The 18,754-nt window shown below is 34.8% G+C and overlaps 2 protein-coding genes across 2 annotated transcripts in view; one reads left to right on the top strand and one right to left on the bottom strand.

Annotated features, from left to right (window-relative positions):
- LOC139978196 (guanine nucleotide-binding protein subunit beta-5-like) lies at positions 1-12,092 on the top strand. The gene is made up of 8 exons (XM_071988133.1): positions 1-180; positions 1,080-1,258; positions 1,599-1,675; positions 2,594-2,720; positions 3,271-3,414; positions 4,205-4,345; positions 5,164-5,260; positions 6,050-12,092. Exons 1-8 carry the CDS (start codon positions 57-59, stop codon positions 6,226-6,228), a joined length of 1,068 nt encoding a protein of 355 aa, XP_071844234.1. The 5' UTR covers positions 1-56; the 3' UTR covers positions 6,229-12,092.
- LOC139978193 (uncharacterized) overlaps positions 9,781-18,754 on the bottom strand; it is an 18,807-nt gene continuing 9,833 nt past the window's right edge. The window contains exons 8-11 of the mRNA XM_071988129.1: positions 18,310-18,495; positions 17,590-17,654; positions 16,674-16,890; positions 9,781-15,824 (exon numbers count right to left, since the gene is read on the bottom strand). Of these exons, the coding sequence (XP_071844230.1) occupies positions 15,683-15,824; positions 16,674-16,890; positions 17,590-17,654; positions 18,310-18,495 (610 nt within the window). The 3' untranslated portion in view covers positions 9,781-15,682. The remainder of the gene's footprint in view (positions 15,825-16,673; positions 16,891-17,589; positions 17,655-18,309; positions 18,496-18,754) is intronic.

The raw sequence follows: 18,754 nt of genomic DNA on the forward strand, positions 1-18,754 counted from the left end.
TACGAAGAATAACAATGTTAGCTTTCATGGACAGCTGAATTCTATCAAAAGTAATAATGGCTTCTAGTGGAAAGAACGAATCTACCCCAAAAGAAGACACAATTCCGTCTTTAACAAAAGAAGCTGCAACATTAAAAGAAAAACTTGAAGAAGAAAGAAGAATTCTACATGACGTCGAATGTAAGTTCTGTTTTATGAAGGCTTTAATGATGTCGAATTTGAAGCACAAACCGAACCTAACCTGCCTGTTTTGTCTGTGTGCTAAATGTAACCGAGTAGGCAAATATTATTAGTTACATGGGCCTACACCAAATCTACAGACACGATCCGGATAAGTACGTTTGACTACAGCTTAAATATTTCCATTGTCTACGGTCTCACATGAAATATATATGAAAACTCATTAGATTCAGTTGATTGATATTCTGTTTGATAACATGTCGATGCTCCGTAGAACAACAGTATGTATTTTAAATGATGAAGTGCTTTGAATTACCCATAACAGCTACATGCAGGCATTTTGCCAATGTATGCATTGTGTCATTTTATCTCAAAATTTCAGCAGTCTAGCGTGGACCAACAGAGCATCTAAATTTATTATACCTCACAATAATTTCTGGAGAAACTATTGTACTGCTTTGACATAACTTTATAGAGATTAGAATGTAAATTTGTTATCCCCAACATGTAACTTTGAAAAAAAAAAGATCTGCAGGCACTATGCTATATTATAATATTTAAATGTCTTAAACTCTAAAACCAAAGAAATGCTTGCCACGTAATTTGATCTGTATAAGCCTAGATAGTCCTAGACATTAATTATATAAGATATATATACTAATATATGGAAATGATATTGCTAATTGATAAATAGATCAAACCAAATTAATGTACCTGCTGATTACAAATCAGTTTATATTCAACTATACAATATTACACAAGGCCAGCTACTTACCATTGCCCCCTAACTATTCATTAATTTTTAGCTTACTAAAGGGGGACTTTTCCAACTCATGAATATTTAAGTGGTAAATCAATTGTATTCTGCATAAATTTTTTTCCTTCTATTTAATATGCAGTGAGTGTGGTAGCCAGTAGGCTAGACCCATTACCTCCAATATCCCTCAAACCAAGACGGATATTAAAGGGCCATCAAGGGAAAGTATTATGTCTGGACTGGGCAAGAGATCAACGACACATGGTGACATCATCACAAGATGGCAAAGTAATAGTATGGGATGCATTTACTAACACCAAGGTAAAATACACTGTCTATATTTCATCTAATTAAGTATAAAAAAAATGACCAGTGACCAGTGCTGTTGCGATGTAACGATACCATTTATATTCTGAAATGTCACCCTCTAATTTGTAGTTTTAATCTTTGGCATGCAGTTTTAATCTTTGACAAGACAAGTCATAATTGAACTAGATATCTGTAATTGGTCTTCATATGACATTATGTGATTTGTAAGCAGTTGTAATGAAAACTTTATAGAAACTTACTTTAAATCTCAAATAGTGAATGTTGTGCCTGTGTGTGCATGTGTGCATTTTTCTTTTGTCTTATTCTTTCTTTGTTGTCTTTCCCCCTTTAGGAGCACTCTATTACTATGCCCACCACATGGGTTATGGCATGTGCTTACGCCCCATCGAGCACCATGGTGGCATGCGGGTAAGTATTCACTATGAAATGCCAAAGTCACAGACCTGTATCTAGTACTGTACTTGTCAGGTGGCTTTGAAATATTATTCAATTGGTTAGAAAAAGTACAAATATTTATTGCAGTGATAATAATATAATAAATAAAATAATAGTTGCAACCATAATTTCAATATATAAAAGTTTGAGGGCCTGTAATTTTGATTCCTAGCAAGATCTTCTTCAGAGGCTAACTGAACAAAAACAAACTAAGAACACATTAAGAGACACAGATGGACAAACAGTTAAATTGGACAAATTAGCAATGAATAGAGCAAAATTAGATTAGAGAGGTAAGATTCATCTTCAGAGTTATTTGTACCCAAACATTTCTTTTCCAAAAGATAGGCAGTTTGGTAACAGTTTTTTCTCTCAACTTGATTGCAAGATAGAAAAAGATCATTGTGATTTTATGGTATACAACTCAACACACATACCATATAATTCCTTTCCCTCCAGTTCTGTTTCAAATTTTTAATTCCATTGTCTTAGATGGCAAGCATTCTGTGCAACAATTAAAATACTAGGATAATTTCTAATATTGCTGTTATGTAACTATCTTTTTATATGTATCTGGAAGATGTTTTTAAAGACATACCAAAATCTCCCAAATTTAAATTTAACTTAATTCTTTTGATCTTTTATTATTTTGCTTTTAAAGCTACAAATGTATAGTTTATCATAAATTCTCATTTTAACATTAGTACATTTTGTTTGCCTTTCTTTATAATGCTACTTCACAGTGGTTTAGACATCACATGTTCAGTGTATTAACCCTCACATATAAGATAGTGTGGGTTGCTTTGTCTGTATTGTACATTCTAAGTGTCTTGTGTTCATATTTCTCACCCTCATGTCATGGTAACTTACTATTCATACATTCATTCCCAGTGGTTTAGATAACAAGTGTTCAGTGTACCAACTCTCTCAGGAGGAAGATCTCTCCAGTAAAAAGAGAGCCGTTGCTATGCACACCAGCTATGTTTCCTGTAGTACATTCCTTAACTCAGACCAGCAGGTATGTTAGTAATCGATGAAAATAGGTGTAAATGATTTGAAGAGGCAAAGAGAGGCTAGACAAGGAGAGGGATGGCTCTATATATGGGTAGAGCAAAAAATAAAATAACCATGAGTATTTAAAACCTTAGAAAGTGTTCAGGTTTACCTAGTAACATAGTTACAGACAACAACAACAATAATATGCATGTGAGATATAAAGTAAGGTTGTCTGTGACAATATTATGATGTGATTTTGCCATTTCCAAATACAACCTACCAACTACGAGACTTTCAGTAAAAAGTTTAAGATGTATGTACATTTTGGGATTTTGTCCAACATAATGTCCTATGATAAAAGTTCAAGTTGGTTTAAATGTCCTCAATTCTTGTCTTGGTAAAACTAATGCTCTCAAACATATATATATATAAATACTCGAAATGATTTGTGATTCCTATTTAGCCGGATCTCGAAAGAGATACTCTGAACAGACTCTGTTAAATGAAATGGAAGTAAACAACAAAGGAAAATGAATATATATTAATATATGTGGCTGCATCTTATTTGACAGATTTTAACAGGAAGTGGAGACAGTACCTGTGCATTATGGGATGTAGAGAGTGGTCAGTTGTTACAGAGTTTCCATGGTCACAATGCTGATGTCATGGGAATTGACCTGTCACCCTCAGAAGCATGTAATACCTTTGTCTCTGGTGTAAGTGACCTAAACAGCTTTTCTTTCTTTCTAAAGATATTCATTAGTCAAAGTCAGTAATGAGGCTTCATGTGTTTGTGGTAGGTCTGTACTGAGGAATAAAATGGATGTAAATACATTTGCACATGCAAATGTTGTGTGTCTAGACATTGTATCCTACTTTACGTCAGACTTTTCCACTAACATTTCAACTCACTTCTTAGATGGCATGACATGTTGACTTCTTGCAATAGTTGATTAATAAGGAGAGATTTAGTCCACCAAATAGACAAGTTCTATGTTATAATTCCAACCAACATGTTTTTAATTATGCAGATGGAATTATGCAACAGCTAATTCAATGAGACTTGAACATATTTGCAGTTTAGAAATGGCCTGTGGAATAAAGAAAAGTATGTACTTCAGAAAGTTTGTGACCAAGACACCTCCATCTCAGAGAGAGACAGTAACGTTTTTGTGGTTAACTTCTGAAGTCATGGAAACTGTCAATTTAATTTGGAATGTAAGTGTGTGTGTGGGTTTGTTTTGTATTCTGACCGAGGACTTGAACAATAGAATTCCAGGTCCTCGGTTGTGATTTCTAAAGAACCACCACGTCCTTGGAAGAATTCTATTGTATGGGGTATTGTTAAGGTTAGGGTACGTGGATATGAACAATGGAAAATACAATGGGGTCCTCGGTTTGAATGTAATACAAACATGTGTGTGTGTGCATGCGATTGTGCATGTGTCCTTGTAGCTGTGCAGACCATTTTTGCTAGGCTTTTTAGTCATTTTATCTTTTGCGTAGGGATGTGACAAGCAAGCTCTGGTTTGGGACATGAGGACAGGTCAGTGTGTCCAGTCATTTGAAGGACACGAGTCTGACCTCAACGCTGTCAGGTTTCTGCCGAGCGGAGATGCTTTTGCCACCGCATCTGACGACGCCTCTGTGAGTATTCTCCAGCTCCTTTAGTTATCACTGATATTCATGCGACAGCACTTTCCGTTTTGTATTTGCCCCCTGAAGAGGCGAAAGAGACTTGGATGAAACAGAGTGAACAATCATATCTGCAAACAAACCATCGAGGAAGTGGCAAGAGCAAAGATTTAATGTTAAGTTCAATTTCTAGCAGAGATTCCTTTGTAAATGAATTTGGAAAGGAAACTAAACAATCTCAAGGTTAACTAGAGTTGGAAGAGCATTGCACACAGACATAGCACAGGGAGGGTGAATGGGGAAGGGATCCCTTGTGAGGTGTGTCTCCTTTGAATGGCATTAGTGCAAAATAGTTTGAAATCGGAAGGAATGGTGTAAGAATTTCCAATTCAACTTTCGTCTGAAATGTCCACAGATACGATACAAAAGAATTTGCTTTCTTTAGAGTATCCTTATGCGTGGGTCTATTGCCAGTAATTAAAACAGTTTTGATCACAACAGAGTATCTTGCCATAAAAATCTATTCCAATGGAAGACAAAATTCCTGAGAATGAGTGACACATGATACCACTGCAACGACTGCTCTTGTACTCCCTTTGTGCATAAACTCACATTGTGCTCTTGTACAACCTGTGCAAAGTTGTACAACTATGCACAACATTGTACTCACTTTTTGCATATAATATGATATCCTGCCTGTTTCTCCATGGTTTCTCAAGTGGGGGGGGGGGGTATAAATGGGATCTTATTGGATTCTGTTAGGGTTAAAGCTTACCGAATGAACAAAACTCTTATTTCAATCTGTGACGTCATACATGTTGTATTTACAGTGTCGGCTTTACGATCTGCGTGCAGACAGGGAGATAAACTGTTACTCAAAAGAGAGCATCATCTTTGGCGCAACATCTTTGGATTTCTCTCTCAGTGGTGAGTAGATTAAATTCCAATCCATTTCCTCCTTTATATGAAATTATATTGATATCCAAAATACTGACTGGAATACTATGAACAAAGTTTAAAAGGGTAAAAGGAAATTTTGGAGAGATCAGTTTTTTGTACCTTGTTACCTTTGGAAATACAATTCCAGTGCTCTACCGATTGCGCACTGTAGCCTTATTTAAGGTAGTGAGGATTTGTGTTCAGTATTCCTCTCTTGGTAGTGTTAATCAAACAAAAATGTACCATTATCTTAAAATCAGTTGGGTTGAACGGCAGATGTTGTGAGACGGTCACTGCTTTACAACACCTGTTGGTGAACGCTAAATGACGTGTATTGTTTAATTCACGTCAATTGCCAAAACAAGCCAGAATTTGAGCTTTTAATGGTTGTTTTTTTTCTTTCTAATATAAACTTTGGTGACATTGATATACTTCATACTGTACGTGCACACAAAAAAATAAAGATAAAAATAAATAAATAAAAAATAAGTGGTTAATACTGTTCAATTCACATCCAGTGAAAACCAAAAACCACAGGGTTTCAGTTTGATATGTGTTCAAGTTCAGATCCACAAAATCATTCCTTTTTTACCTTTTTACCAAGTGCCCAAGGTTTGACTATATGTAACACCCTTTGCATAATTATCTTAACTTATATTTTCTACTAAGCTTTTAAAAGATGATGTGCCATTTTACATTCATTGTTTTTCTGTAAAATCTCCATACATATTTCTTTCCTCTTTCTCTCTCTCCCTCTCCCTCTCTCACTCTCTTAAGGTCGAATGCTCTTCGTTGGTTACAACGACTATTCTGTCAACATCTGGGATACCTTGAAGGGAGTAAGGCTCACGATGCTGTTCGGTCACGAGAATCGCGTCAGCTGCTTGAGGGTCTCGCCCGACGGAACAGCGCTGTGTACCGGCAGTTGGGATTACACTCTCCGTGTATGGGCTTAAATAGTTGAATTTGAAATCACATTCCCTCGTTTATGTCTTAATTATTTATCATCGGTTTCCCTCTTTATGTCTTAATTTATCATCATCGGTAAAGGTAGCAATGAATGGGCTTTGCTTTTCTACCTAACGCACAACCTTTTAAGCTACTCTATAAAGTTTTTTTTTTTTTTATCTTATCCATTTATTTTCTCGTTATGTTTTTGGGTCGGTTCAAAGTGATGTATATTTACTTATAAGAACAAAAAAGGTTGTAAAGTTAGAATTTAGAAAAAACAGTTTGTTTTTTAAGTAGATAGAAAGTTAACAATTTAAGTTATTGAATATATTGTACTATTTTAAGACTATAGTCACCTTTATGATTTTTTCTCTTGAGACATTTATCTTTGAAGTCTGAATCATCCAACATGCTCATCGTTGATTATTGATGTAACAGGTAGGAATTTGAAGTGTTAGGAGAGTGTGTTGCCTTTGTACTGATGATTACTTACAGCAAAGGTGTACCACAGGAGTTATTAGTCTCAAGAAAGTCATTGGGGAAAGGGTGGGGAGTGGGGGGGTGGAGTGCTGGGGTGGTGTGCTTCTGATGTTGTCACTTCAGGATCTCTCTCAGTTCATGTAGAAGTTTTGATGTGACTTTGTTTCGTTTCTTTCCTCAATTTTTCCCCCAAAGTTGTCATCATAGTACTAATAACTACTTCTTTTTTTCGTGGGGTTGAAAAGGGGGGTGTATCCCCTTCTCTCCACCCCCTGGCACTTGTTCATACAACAGATAAAAACATTAAAGATAAAAACCATTACTTTTCTCAAGTAAATGATTGTTTGCCAAACTAGCAAAACATGGTAGCTGTGATTCTTGTGAAAACGGAATTGTCGATACCTCTTACAATCATTGTTCTGGAATGTCGTTTTGAACAATTTTTATGTTAATAATATTTAAAGTGATTTACACTTACTTCAGAAATGTGAAAATTTTTGAATCAAATTCAGTGTAGAGGGTGGTATTTAAATTCATTGGAAAGATATGATAGCCGTAGTTGTTGAAATAAAATGAAAGATGTTTTTTGTGACTGTAAAATAAAGCTACCTAAAACTTACAGCTTAAGAAGAATCAAAAAGTGTAAGTAACGCTGTTCGTTGGTACTATAGAAATATGGAAATGGTGTATTTGGAGCACTGGAAGATTCATTTATAGGGGGAAGTTTGGTCACCTAAAGATCCAATATTTTGGAAATATTGTGCTCGATGAGAGTATGCCGTTAGATGCAAGGAAACACGACCACAATCGCAAAATAAATATAACATAAGGATTATATTTTGAAGAATGAAAGTGGAGAAATGGTGGTTAGTAGTAGTATTCATTTAAGTTGTGGTAAGCTGTTTGCTGAACTGGTTGGTATACCATGAAGCAGGGGCTGTTAGTTGATTTCAGCAAGATATGGTTGGGGGGGGGGGGTGGGGGAGAGGGGGACAGTTGAAAGATAGTAAAGGTAAAATGTTGCATCCTTAACTTCAGCTGTGCAAAAATATTGAGTACTTAAACACACATAAACATGTTTCTATGCTAATATTGACATTTTTGGAAACTTCGCTATCTAAACGTGCAACTCATTTATGAGAGACGTAATGCTTGCCATCCCACTGCCCGCCAAAATTTACAGTATTACAGATAATATTCAGGTTATTGTTTATCCAAAATCTTTCTTAGCTTCATTCAGATTCAAATGGCATTTTGCTTTTCAACCAGAAATAAATTAATAAGTAATAATAATAAAAAATAATTAATAAATTAAGCAAAAGCATCTTAAATGGGGTTGCCCTCTATCCTCCTGTGTGCAATAAATCATTGCTGGAGTGCTGTGTGCTAAATCCTGATTCAAGTGAGAATCCTCACATATTTATGAGTATCGCTATTTTTTCTACCCTACAGCAACTTTTTTTCAAAAAGCCATTCTTACATAAACCATTGCCGGCTTTATGCTCTTAGTGCAATATTAAACCATTATATTCCCTGTAACATAAGCCTTTGTCGATTGGCAAAGACATGGAGACCACCTTAACAATATATGTTTTTTTTTAATTTTTAAATTGGAAGTTCTTGCAAATCAAACCTTTGGTATATGCTACCACTTTAAAGATAAATTTGAAATGACACAGAATATTCCAAAAACATATTTTCAATTTATTCTTGCCGGTAAGTTTTCAAAGTTCTGTGTGATAATGTTGTATTTTAGTTTGTTAACATCAGCCATTCGAAATATCTTTTCATACTTAATTGACATAAATCCTACTCCAGATTTTGTTAGATACATTCAAGTTTAGTAGTGCAATGTACCATATGGAAACCATAAAGTATTTCTCATTGCCAATATAGGTGCTACAACCCTTTTGTTAAGCCTTTATAACAGTTGATATGACCGTCACGAAATTCTGTCCCGATCTTTGTATGCAAATTAAGCTAGCTTTATCTGTTATCAAAGAGGTCTGGATCTAAGCTAGATGTTGTTTATTGAAAAGTAGTAGGACTTTTCTGAAGGTAAGAATGTAACATCATGCAACCATTAATACATGTGTTAAACTGTATATGAGTGAATCAGAGGCACTACATCTAAGTATGCACAATGTCCAACATAAGGCATCAGACATTGTTGCTCATAATGGTTAATAATTTCCTCAGAAAGGATCATTGTTATGTGATTATATATAAATATAGTATTATTAAAGTCTGTATGTTATACTGAAGTGTAAATGTATTGCCTTGTTTGATACTATCAAAGTTTTATCAACAGACAACCCATGCCAAGTATCTGTAGCTCCTTAGAACAAACAAAAAAACATGAAATTGAATGGCAATATATTTGACTGGAAATGACATTGGTTTAGGACACTTTACACCTAGCATTATTGTCAATTTCTTGCTTACAGTAGGCATAGACACTATAAAAAATATAAACAGTAGTTCTACATATCTAAACCTCTTTCTCATGCACTGTGTTTGTATTTAATTGCTGGTGATATTTTCAGTGTTGAAATGTTTTAGTAGCTACGACCACTAAAATGTCATAAAATGTAAATGTAGCACTATGACAGCAGAGCAGCCCACATATACGACTCATGGCTGTTTTATAATATTGAAAAATGTCGACAGTTAAACTCGCCACTCAAATTCTGTGTAATTTAATTTGTTTCATTTATAACAATTATGATGTTTTTTATTCATACTCACTCACCAATCTCAAATTTGCCCATTTAGAGAGATAATTTGCTCATACAATACAATTGCTATGTTTAACTTGCCTTTTAGACAAATTTTATTATACATTGGTCACTGCATATTCCTCAGTCCACAGTTTCTTAATTTTTTTTCAATATTGATGCACAGCCTTTGTTATCATGTGTTCTGAGATCTTAACAACCACAGGGGGGGGGGGGGGGGGAATAGTTTGGTGAGAAAGATGATTTCAATGTAAGGAAATTGGTTTTGATTAAATTTTACCATACTGTAATATTTTTGGAGACATTGGACAACAATAAAAAGGAAACAAAATCATAAAGTAGATGAAGTGAAGTAAGAACTTAGACATCAAATGACATTTATTTTGACTATATGACAAAACATTTTACTGTACACCTTGAAGATTAATGTTACAAAGGAATGTTACAAAAGATTCAAAGTATGCAGGAAAAACAAGAGGAGAAAATGACAACAATCAAATCCATGGAAAGTTTTAGTTAGTCCTAGTCGTTATGAACATTGAAAGTCATTGGCATTGGAAGAGATATATAGAGGAAATTTGTAAAAAAAAAAAAAAAAAAAAAAATTAGAAACAGTTGGAAGTCTTTTCCAAAATGCTCCCCATTTTGAAATGTGAATGTATGCCAAAAGTAGAGTAGATTTCAGTTAAACATTTCACCTAAAGTCTTAAATAAAAAATATCAAAATAGATAAGTACATGCAATGTGTGGGTTAAATATACTACTTACTTATTTGTAAAAACTAAATAATTATTAGAATAAAAATACTTAATAGGTATTAGTACAGGCCAAGGGACTAGCCAGTTGGTACAATTTTCTAATGCTAATACCACGCTATACTATTCTCCCAGATCGTGCTACAAAGCACTCGTACTGACAGTACAAACAGTTCCTAAACTTTCTGCTGATAGAAAGAGGATATTCATACTGTCCGTACGAGCATTTTAGAAGTAGGATCTGAAACTATGGTATAGAAGTAATTGCCCTAACTGAGTACAAGGGATAGTAAACAATTATCCTTGAGGTACTTTGTACATTGAATTGATACACAAATATTACATTTTACCTTATAATCTCAAATACTTCTTTTGTTTTTTTCCTGCAGTTAACTGTATTTTTTTATATTTACTTTCATTTTACTGGGGAGACTTTGAGATATGGCTTTGCCAAGTTACTGCATTAAACATTTATAAGTATAAAATATTCATCCTAAGACTAAATTACTTACAAGGTTTCTGGCAAGAACATGAAACTTAAAATTCCTTTTAATAAATAAAAAAGAAGTAAAAAAACAAGGTTTTATAGAGGAATGCATATTTACAGTCGGTGGGTTTGTTAAAAGAGATCATTTATATATTTTTTAACTGATATGCTATAACCATACCACCAGAAAATGAGGTCATTCTATGTCAATGTGTTTTGGAACGGAATTTGTAAATGAGTAAGAAACAATCCACTCGGTAGTTCAGTTATTTTCATTACAAAACTTAACTAGAAATGTAAAAGATTTTAATACAAAAACTTGTTAAATTTTTATCTTTGGTCATTTCTCCATTTTCTGACCTTTTGCAAAATTGAGAATGTATACTAACTTACAAAGTATAAATTTTTTAGGTGGAGTTTGTTGTAAAAATGGTGTATATGATCTTCATCAAGATGGAAATTTTTATGTTTACAAACGAAATGACATTGCCAAATAAAAAATTAAAAAGACGACGTAGTTTCCAGTTGGCGATGAAATGAAAGACAGACCATCTCACACTTAACAGACAGATTAAATCAATTCTGGCCCAAGTTCATGTAAAATTATATTATTGTTAAAGTTTACATTACCTTTAATCTATCTAATCAATATTAATTACTCTGCCATGACTTTAATAAAAAAAATCTTTTTGGGAAAGACAGCTGGTAATGATTACAAAGTATTAAAATTTTAAAAAAATTAAAAAACTCTGAATAACCATGGTCAATTTCACTTCACTTGATAACAATCATGTAAAAAAAGAAAGGTCTTATTAGTTTCTGCTTATTTCATTTATTTATATATTTATTTTATTTATTTATTATTGAATCTCTTTCGGTTAAAATTAACACTTTCTTCCTTTTGTTTGTTTTGTTCCTTTTTGATGAAAAAAAAACTGCAAATTTAGTAGTCATGATTGTTAATTCATACCAAAGTTTCAATTATTTCAAGGTTTTGATATGATACTGTTTAATATAAAGAATGCAAAAAAATTATTGCATTCTTGTGGAAGCATGGACAAAAGGATTGAATGAAGAAAAGGTGACTTCCAAGACAAAAGGAGTCCAATTTGAATTTAAAGCTGTATTTTTACAGTTGAAACTTCCCACAGGCTCGTAGTTACATATTATTAGCTTATTGAAAGGAAAAATGAGGTATCTAAAACACATGCTCTCTCTCTCTGTCTCATCATGGTTGCATCCAAATCACACAAAGAATGATGAAAATTTGGCATAAAATTCATCAATTTTGAAAGTAAAATGAAACAAAAACATGAGAAGTTCTGTGGGACTGTATCTCTACTTTTCTGCATTCAAGGAGTTGGTTTATAACTTACATGTTAACAGCAGCTAAAAAAAAAAAAAAAGATTCTACTATATGAATCTCTTATTTATAGCAAGAGGTATCCCAGTTACATCTCCATGACACAAGGCTTAGTCAAAATGACTCCATCTTACAATCCATAGAAATATACAGTTCTAAAGCTTACATGTGATTGGAAAGTGGATATAAAGACATAAATAAGGAGGAACTTTACACGAAGGCAATGTTGCAAATGCATATATTCTTTGTTTTTCTTGGGGGCATAAGGGGGGGCATAATGTAGTGTGTATACTAAGGTTCCAAAAAACTCACTCATGATTTTTGTATAGTTTTTCTGTAAGAGTTATATGTAGATTACCTTATTAATTTTCAAAATGTAGAAAAATTTCTTGTAGACAGTAAAGATCAATGTACTATTTTGAAATGCTATTTATAATGACACTTGATATTAAAAGTTGTACTTGTTCAAAAAATATACAAAGAAATTCACAAAATGTCTTTGGGTAGCTTCATCTGCTGTGTGTTTGTTGATTTCAGTTCCAACATCTTATTTATTCTCAGTACAAAGCTACGTACATCATAATTCAAACTACACCAGGGCAGTTCGTAGCTCTTGGTCGAGTTATGTAAGTGCAAGCACATATTAATTACCTCTTCCCTTAATCCTCTCTTTGTCCCTCCACTGTTTATCTCCTACCTCTCCTCTTCCCCTGTTGGTTTCTTTCTTTCTTCTCTCCATCCCTTGTCTACTTATCCACTTACATATATCTCTTTGTGTTCACCATGCTCATTAACCTGTCTGTATTCAATGCGTGTTTTGTCCCTTCTGTTACTGTTACTTGTCATTTAGCATTTGAAGAAGATCCTGCTAGGATCGAAACGTCAGGCCAACTTACCTTTACACACATATTAATTACATAAGGTTATGTAGTGTTATGTATCTAAATAACTGTCAGAGAGGATATGCTCCTGTTTCTCATTTTCTTCGGCAATAATTTACTCACATCTGACTTCACATCATCAAGGATCTGTGAAGTTCAAACTATTTATTGCCATATTTCATGAATAAGCAAAATTTTGGTTAAAAATTTGTAACAGTGGCCATAGTAATGCTGAGCTTCATCCTAAGTTAATATCATCCATGATTTCACAATGAGCATGTGCAAGACAAAACCTTGAAAGAGCTTATTCTCTAATAAACAATATTGAAGGTTGAAAAATGTACGAACAGCAAACTCCCAACACTTCAGCTAAATAATCTAGTAAGACAATCCTACTTTATAAGAAAAGTCCCACAAGATACAACCTTTCTCCACCCCCTCACTTCCCATCCCTTCCCCTCCCTTCCTCCTCACCTAAAAAAAAACAGAAGATGTTAGTTCACCACACTTGACCACATTCTGACAGCATTCTAATTGATCGTAAATGTGGTTATGGTATTACGACAATGGATATTTGTCAAAATGCAGAGAAAGCCAAAAGAAGAACCACAGACAAAAGTAAATTATTTCAACCCCCCCTCCCCTCGCGACAAATTTTGAGACAAATCTGAAGAAAAAGAAATCGTAAATTTAGTGACAGATTTTGTTTCAGGAAGCTACAGTGCATCAAACCTCAGAAAGAATTATATATTTCAAACCATGGGGCCTATTTTACTGCATATAAAAACCATTAAATGCAAAGTATTGAGATGATGACCTTTTTTTTTTTATTAATGTTTGTTTTGCTAAGGCTAAGTTGCAGTTGAAAGAAAAATACTAGAAATGACTCAATATGAACAGGATTAACAAATACTAGAAAGGTTAAAGGCATTGAAGACTCAGCCTAAACCGTGTGCCGCCCTCTGAAAAAGGTAGCTTTCAAGTGAAATTTGTTTCTTGTAGCTGCAAACTGCAGACAGTAATGAAACGTGATACCTTGTTATCTTTCATCTGGACCTGAGATGTCCATCGCTGCTATGTTCACTGTGTTGTGGGTATTGACCATAGCTGCATGTATGGACTGTACACTAGTGTCTAATTTCCGATGGTAGCAAGCTGTGTGTGTATTTTCTGGGATCGATGGTGGTGTCTAACACTTCTGTTACACTTCATTCGAAACTAGGTCAGATTACAGGCATCAGACGTTTCTTTGCACGCGAGTCTTCACTCCCTTTAAGTGAAAACATGTTGGTACAGAGGGCTAGTCTCTCCAGATATGAAAACTGGTAAACTTTTCTTTCACAACTGAGCTTAGCATAGTCAAACTGAGACCACGATGCTGAAATAGACTTCTGCCTAAAACATGACATCAACAAAAAAACACACAGATTGAATTATTTGTTTATAAATTTGTCAGGTTGGAATAAAGATTAGGTTATAAATTTGCTGCAAATCGGCACATTTTCTACCAAATAAAAGGATATTTTGCAAACCTCAGGCTGTTTATTTGACAAGAAACTACACAGACTAAGTAGACAAGAAGGTTAACATCAGATGATTCTCACTTTGAAGAATATGAAATAACCTATCATATATGTGAACACCCCTACTACCCTCATGGACCTCATAGCCTTCAACTTTCACATCTCAGCTTAAAGTGAGACCATCATCGGTCACGTCAGCATTTAGTAAAAAGAAAGAGTACAGTTTGACACAGGTACACGCAATGGCTGTAACAGTTTGCTGAAAACCAAACCGTGCTTTCTCACTGCATTCCTTGTTGAATTATCGATTCCAACAGATTGAGTATTTTTTTTGCAGGTCAGTTCAACTGGTAGCATGTCAGCACTAACATTAAACAACCCTAGTGCACTTCCAACCCTACTGCACTTCCAACCCTACTGCATGCCCCCCCCCCCAGATTCAATGTTAAGTGTTTGTCTTACCCTGGAGTACTTTTCAGCAAATTCAACCCTAGTCTACTCCCAAACCTAGCACATTTCAAAAGAGGGTCAACCTACTGCATTTTTAACCCTGGTGAACTTCCTTCCACCCTAGTGTACTTTGAAACATTCAACCCTAGTGCACTTACCACCCTAGTGCACTTCCAAAGAGAGTCAACCCTACTGCACTTCCATCAACCCTGGTGTACCTCCAAACAGATTCAAGGCTACTACACTTGTAACCCTAGTGCACTTCTAGAAGCAACCCTAGTGCACTTCAACTCCTAGCACACTTCTACACAAATTTCACTTCCAGCCATACTTGTAAACAGATATGACCCTAGTACACTTCCAACACTAGTACACTTTTCAAGCACATCCAGTCATCCACCCATATTTCACTCCAGTAACTAATATACTGGTTTTCACCTATCTATAAACTACAAAAATGCTGCAAATTTTACTCTCTCATCCCAAAACTGAGAAATCAACTGATGTGTTCGAATTATGAAGAAAATTACATCAGCCTCCAAAGTTTTAGGTCATACAATAAACGCAATTGGTGTTGGATCAGGACGCAAGCTTTTTTTGAGATAGGCAATCATTTTTGGGACTTGCTACCCTGGGACACAAGCCTGTTTTCTCTGGTAACATTGCTGGTATGAAAGTAGATATTGTGACACTATTTCAGCCAATATACTAATGAAGTCTTGCTGCTATCTTTGCGTTAGGTGGAAACATCACCTTACGACTAACACCTTCCAACGTCACATTTACATGACTAAACACATCCTAGAATTACGAACGGACGACCTCCTTCGCTCTATCTGTTTCCTGTATTCAGGATGAGGTGAGTGGTTTTGCTGTTTCCAATATTCTTGCTCATCCCTAGCAACTTCATACAGTTCTGCTTCCCTGATGGGATAAAAACAATAAAATACACAATTGCAGAGAAAGCTATTTAGAGATTTTATATTTCTCCAACAGACAACAAGGTATAACAACATAGTACAGAATATCATTAAAAATGTTATAATTATTGAGCCACCATTAACTGGCAATAATCCATCTGTCATTTCTGAAGTTTCACAACAATCTATTCATGTTTAATCTATTGACGTCTTCGCAGATTTTCAAAACATTGCTAAAATAAACAATGTCTTGTAATATAATTGAAGCATGGTGTTTTTTGATGATTTTCTTCAAATTTGCAAAAGAAAATGGATATAATACTCAGTTAAGTATAGTGTCAAACAGTGACCAGTTCCTACCTACTTAAATATCCAAATAAAGGACAACATAAAACTATAGTTGTCCATTGTATCTCATCAATTTGGTGGCATTTTTTTTCCAATTTTTTATTCTGTTTGGAAAAATACCAGTGTTTGAAAGTGGCCTAAAAGGTTTTTAATCACCAGAAAAAGTAACATGTTTGGATGCTAGTTTCATTGAAAGCAACCTCTATAAAGCCAAAACATACTAATATTGCTATTAAAATTAATATACCGTAATAGCTGATCTGCTTTTCCCACAGCCTGAAAAGAATGCAACTATGAAAATGGTTTGTTTAAAAAAATTCCAAAAATGAGTCGGGCAAAAATAAGAGATATATCCACTTAACTTGGAAATTGTCTTGAGCAAATAAATGAGCGATGAAGCTGTTTAGAAAAAACACCACCAGCAATAAAGCACCATACAAACACCATTCACCCACCAATGGAAGCACACATAAGCACCAACATGCACCAATAAAAGTTCTCCTACCTCTGACTTCTGGAGAGATTGTTCATGATCGTTGTCTCTGGATATTCTTGACCGCCTTCGGACCTACCGCTCGGATGTTTGTTCCTCTCGATAAATGAAGGGTGGTTTGGAGGCAGCGTGGGAGGTACTTCTGGAGGGTCTGGTGCCCATCGGCTGGGTATGGTGCTGCTCATTTCACCTCCGGTGCCGGTGAAGAAGTTTGCCGTCATCTCACCGGCTGAGAATCAGAACGAGAGAGCAAAGAATTCTAGAGATGCATAAAACTACTGCTATCCACAAATGTCTATAGTTTAAGGCTACCAATTGCATAGTTTCTTATGCATAAGATTGCAAGAAAAGTTTAAGCTTTTCCAAATATACTAATATGCCATTAATGCTACATATATCATATCATATAAATATATTAATATTCTTTTCTACTCATTTTCTCTCATATCTTATGCTATTATCATCTTTGTGTGGCATGCTCTGATCATATTCATATCAACTGTTAAAATCATGTTGACATGACATACTTAACTACTTTATGCTAATTCTTGTCAAAGTCATACACTTTTTTTTTTATATGTCCATATGTTATTAACTAACATAGAAGTACATTGCAATATTATCATGATCTTAATATATTCATATGACTCACAGTTCACTTTGTAAGCTGTAATCATGCTCTGATCATGTGATACGTTATTTTATATTCATGACAAATACAATATTCTCATTATATGCATTTACAATTATCAAATATATATCACATACTATTATATTCATATCATACACTATTGTCATTACCTCATACTTACATTTATTACAGGTAAATTTATACTAATGACTGTACTACAATTCAGTGGCATATACTTTCTCTGTTAAAAATCTGAAGTATTAAGATCACAAAAGCTATCAAAACCCTAATACTTACTCTTCTTTCGGTCAATAGTTGCGTAGAGTGGAATGGTTTGAGTCCCTGAGGTAGATTGAGAATGACTGGAATAAACAGAGGTGGAAAGAGCAACACATAGATCAGATCACTTGATGAATAGTACATAGAATACAGCTACCTATGGTCCAGCTACAATCTCCTACTGAAACCTACATCTGTACATCTCCCCTCAATTCTATCTATGGTCCATCTACATTTCCCCTACTGAAACCCGCATCTGTACATCTCTCAATTCTACCCACCATCCAGCTACGTTCTCCCGCATCTGTACATCTCTCAATTCTACCCACGGACTACTGCGTTCCCCTACTGAAGCCTGTATCTGTACATCTCCCCTCAATTCTACCCACAGTCCAACTATGTCTCCCAAACTGATGTCTGCATTTTTTACAGCTCTCAATTCTATCTATGGTCCAGCTACGTTTCCCCTACTGAACCTGCATCGGTACATCTCTCAATTCTACCCACCATCAACTATGTTTCCCTACATATTTCTGCATCTGAAGTTTAAAGGTAGTCTTTCCAAAAAGTACTTTCTTGAAGATTCTGACTGTCTAAATGTTTTTTCATTTCATTGGGGGCAAATAGGTATCACATTTAGGTACTTCTTTTCATGTTCTTAATTGTAACTAATAGTACTAAGTGTATGTTACAAAAAGTGTGAACCAATGATTCCTGATCTGGTTTGAAAAAACGAACCTTTTCACAGACACTGTTTCTAATCCTGAAGAAGAAGAAGAAGAATCCGAGCTGCTACCAGAACGTTTCTTTCCAAATATCCTCCAGCCATTTTTTTTTGTTCCCTTCCGTAATTCTTCTTGGCTTGCCGATCGTTGTAGTAACGAAGGCTTCCCTTCATCGCTGCCGGTGGGATCTTCGTAAGTACTGAAATCAAAACGGTAAAAGTTACAATAGAGCACCAAAAAAGTGGAATTATATCTCGAACCAGGATTCTAGCCGATGAAATGCCACGTACATTAATCACAAGCTGCTGCGGATATTCGGAAACATTTTCATTGATTATTTTTATTTTATTTTATTTTTTGACATAGAATCATTATCAGAAATGATCATACTGATATATTATGAAAAGTTTATGTGATGGTACAAACTTCTCTGGAGAATGAAATGGAAAGAATAGGAT

Source organism: Apostichopus japonicus, chromosome 13 (genome assembly GCF_037975245.1).
Source record: "Apostichopus japonicus isolate 1M-3 chromosome 13, ASM3797524v1, whole genome shotgun sequence".
NCBI lineage: Eukaryota > Metazoa > Echinodermata > Holothuroidea > Aspidochirotida > Stichopodidae > Apostichopus > Apostichopus japonicus.

Excerpts from the sequence above, each read along its gene's own strand:
- LOC139978196 (XM_071988133.1), top strand. The coding sequence starts at position 57 with ATGGCTTCTAGTGGAAAGAACGAATCTACCCCAAAAGAAGACACAATT. Across the intron at positions 181-1,079 it reads AATTCTACATGACGTCGAAT|TGAGTGTGGTAGCCAGTAGG; the intron begins GTAAGTTCTGTT and ends TTTAATATGCAG. Across the intron at positions 1,259-1,598 it reads ATGCATTTACTAACACCAAG|GAGCACTCTATTACTATGCC; the intron begins GTAAAATACACT and ends TTCCCCCTTTAG.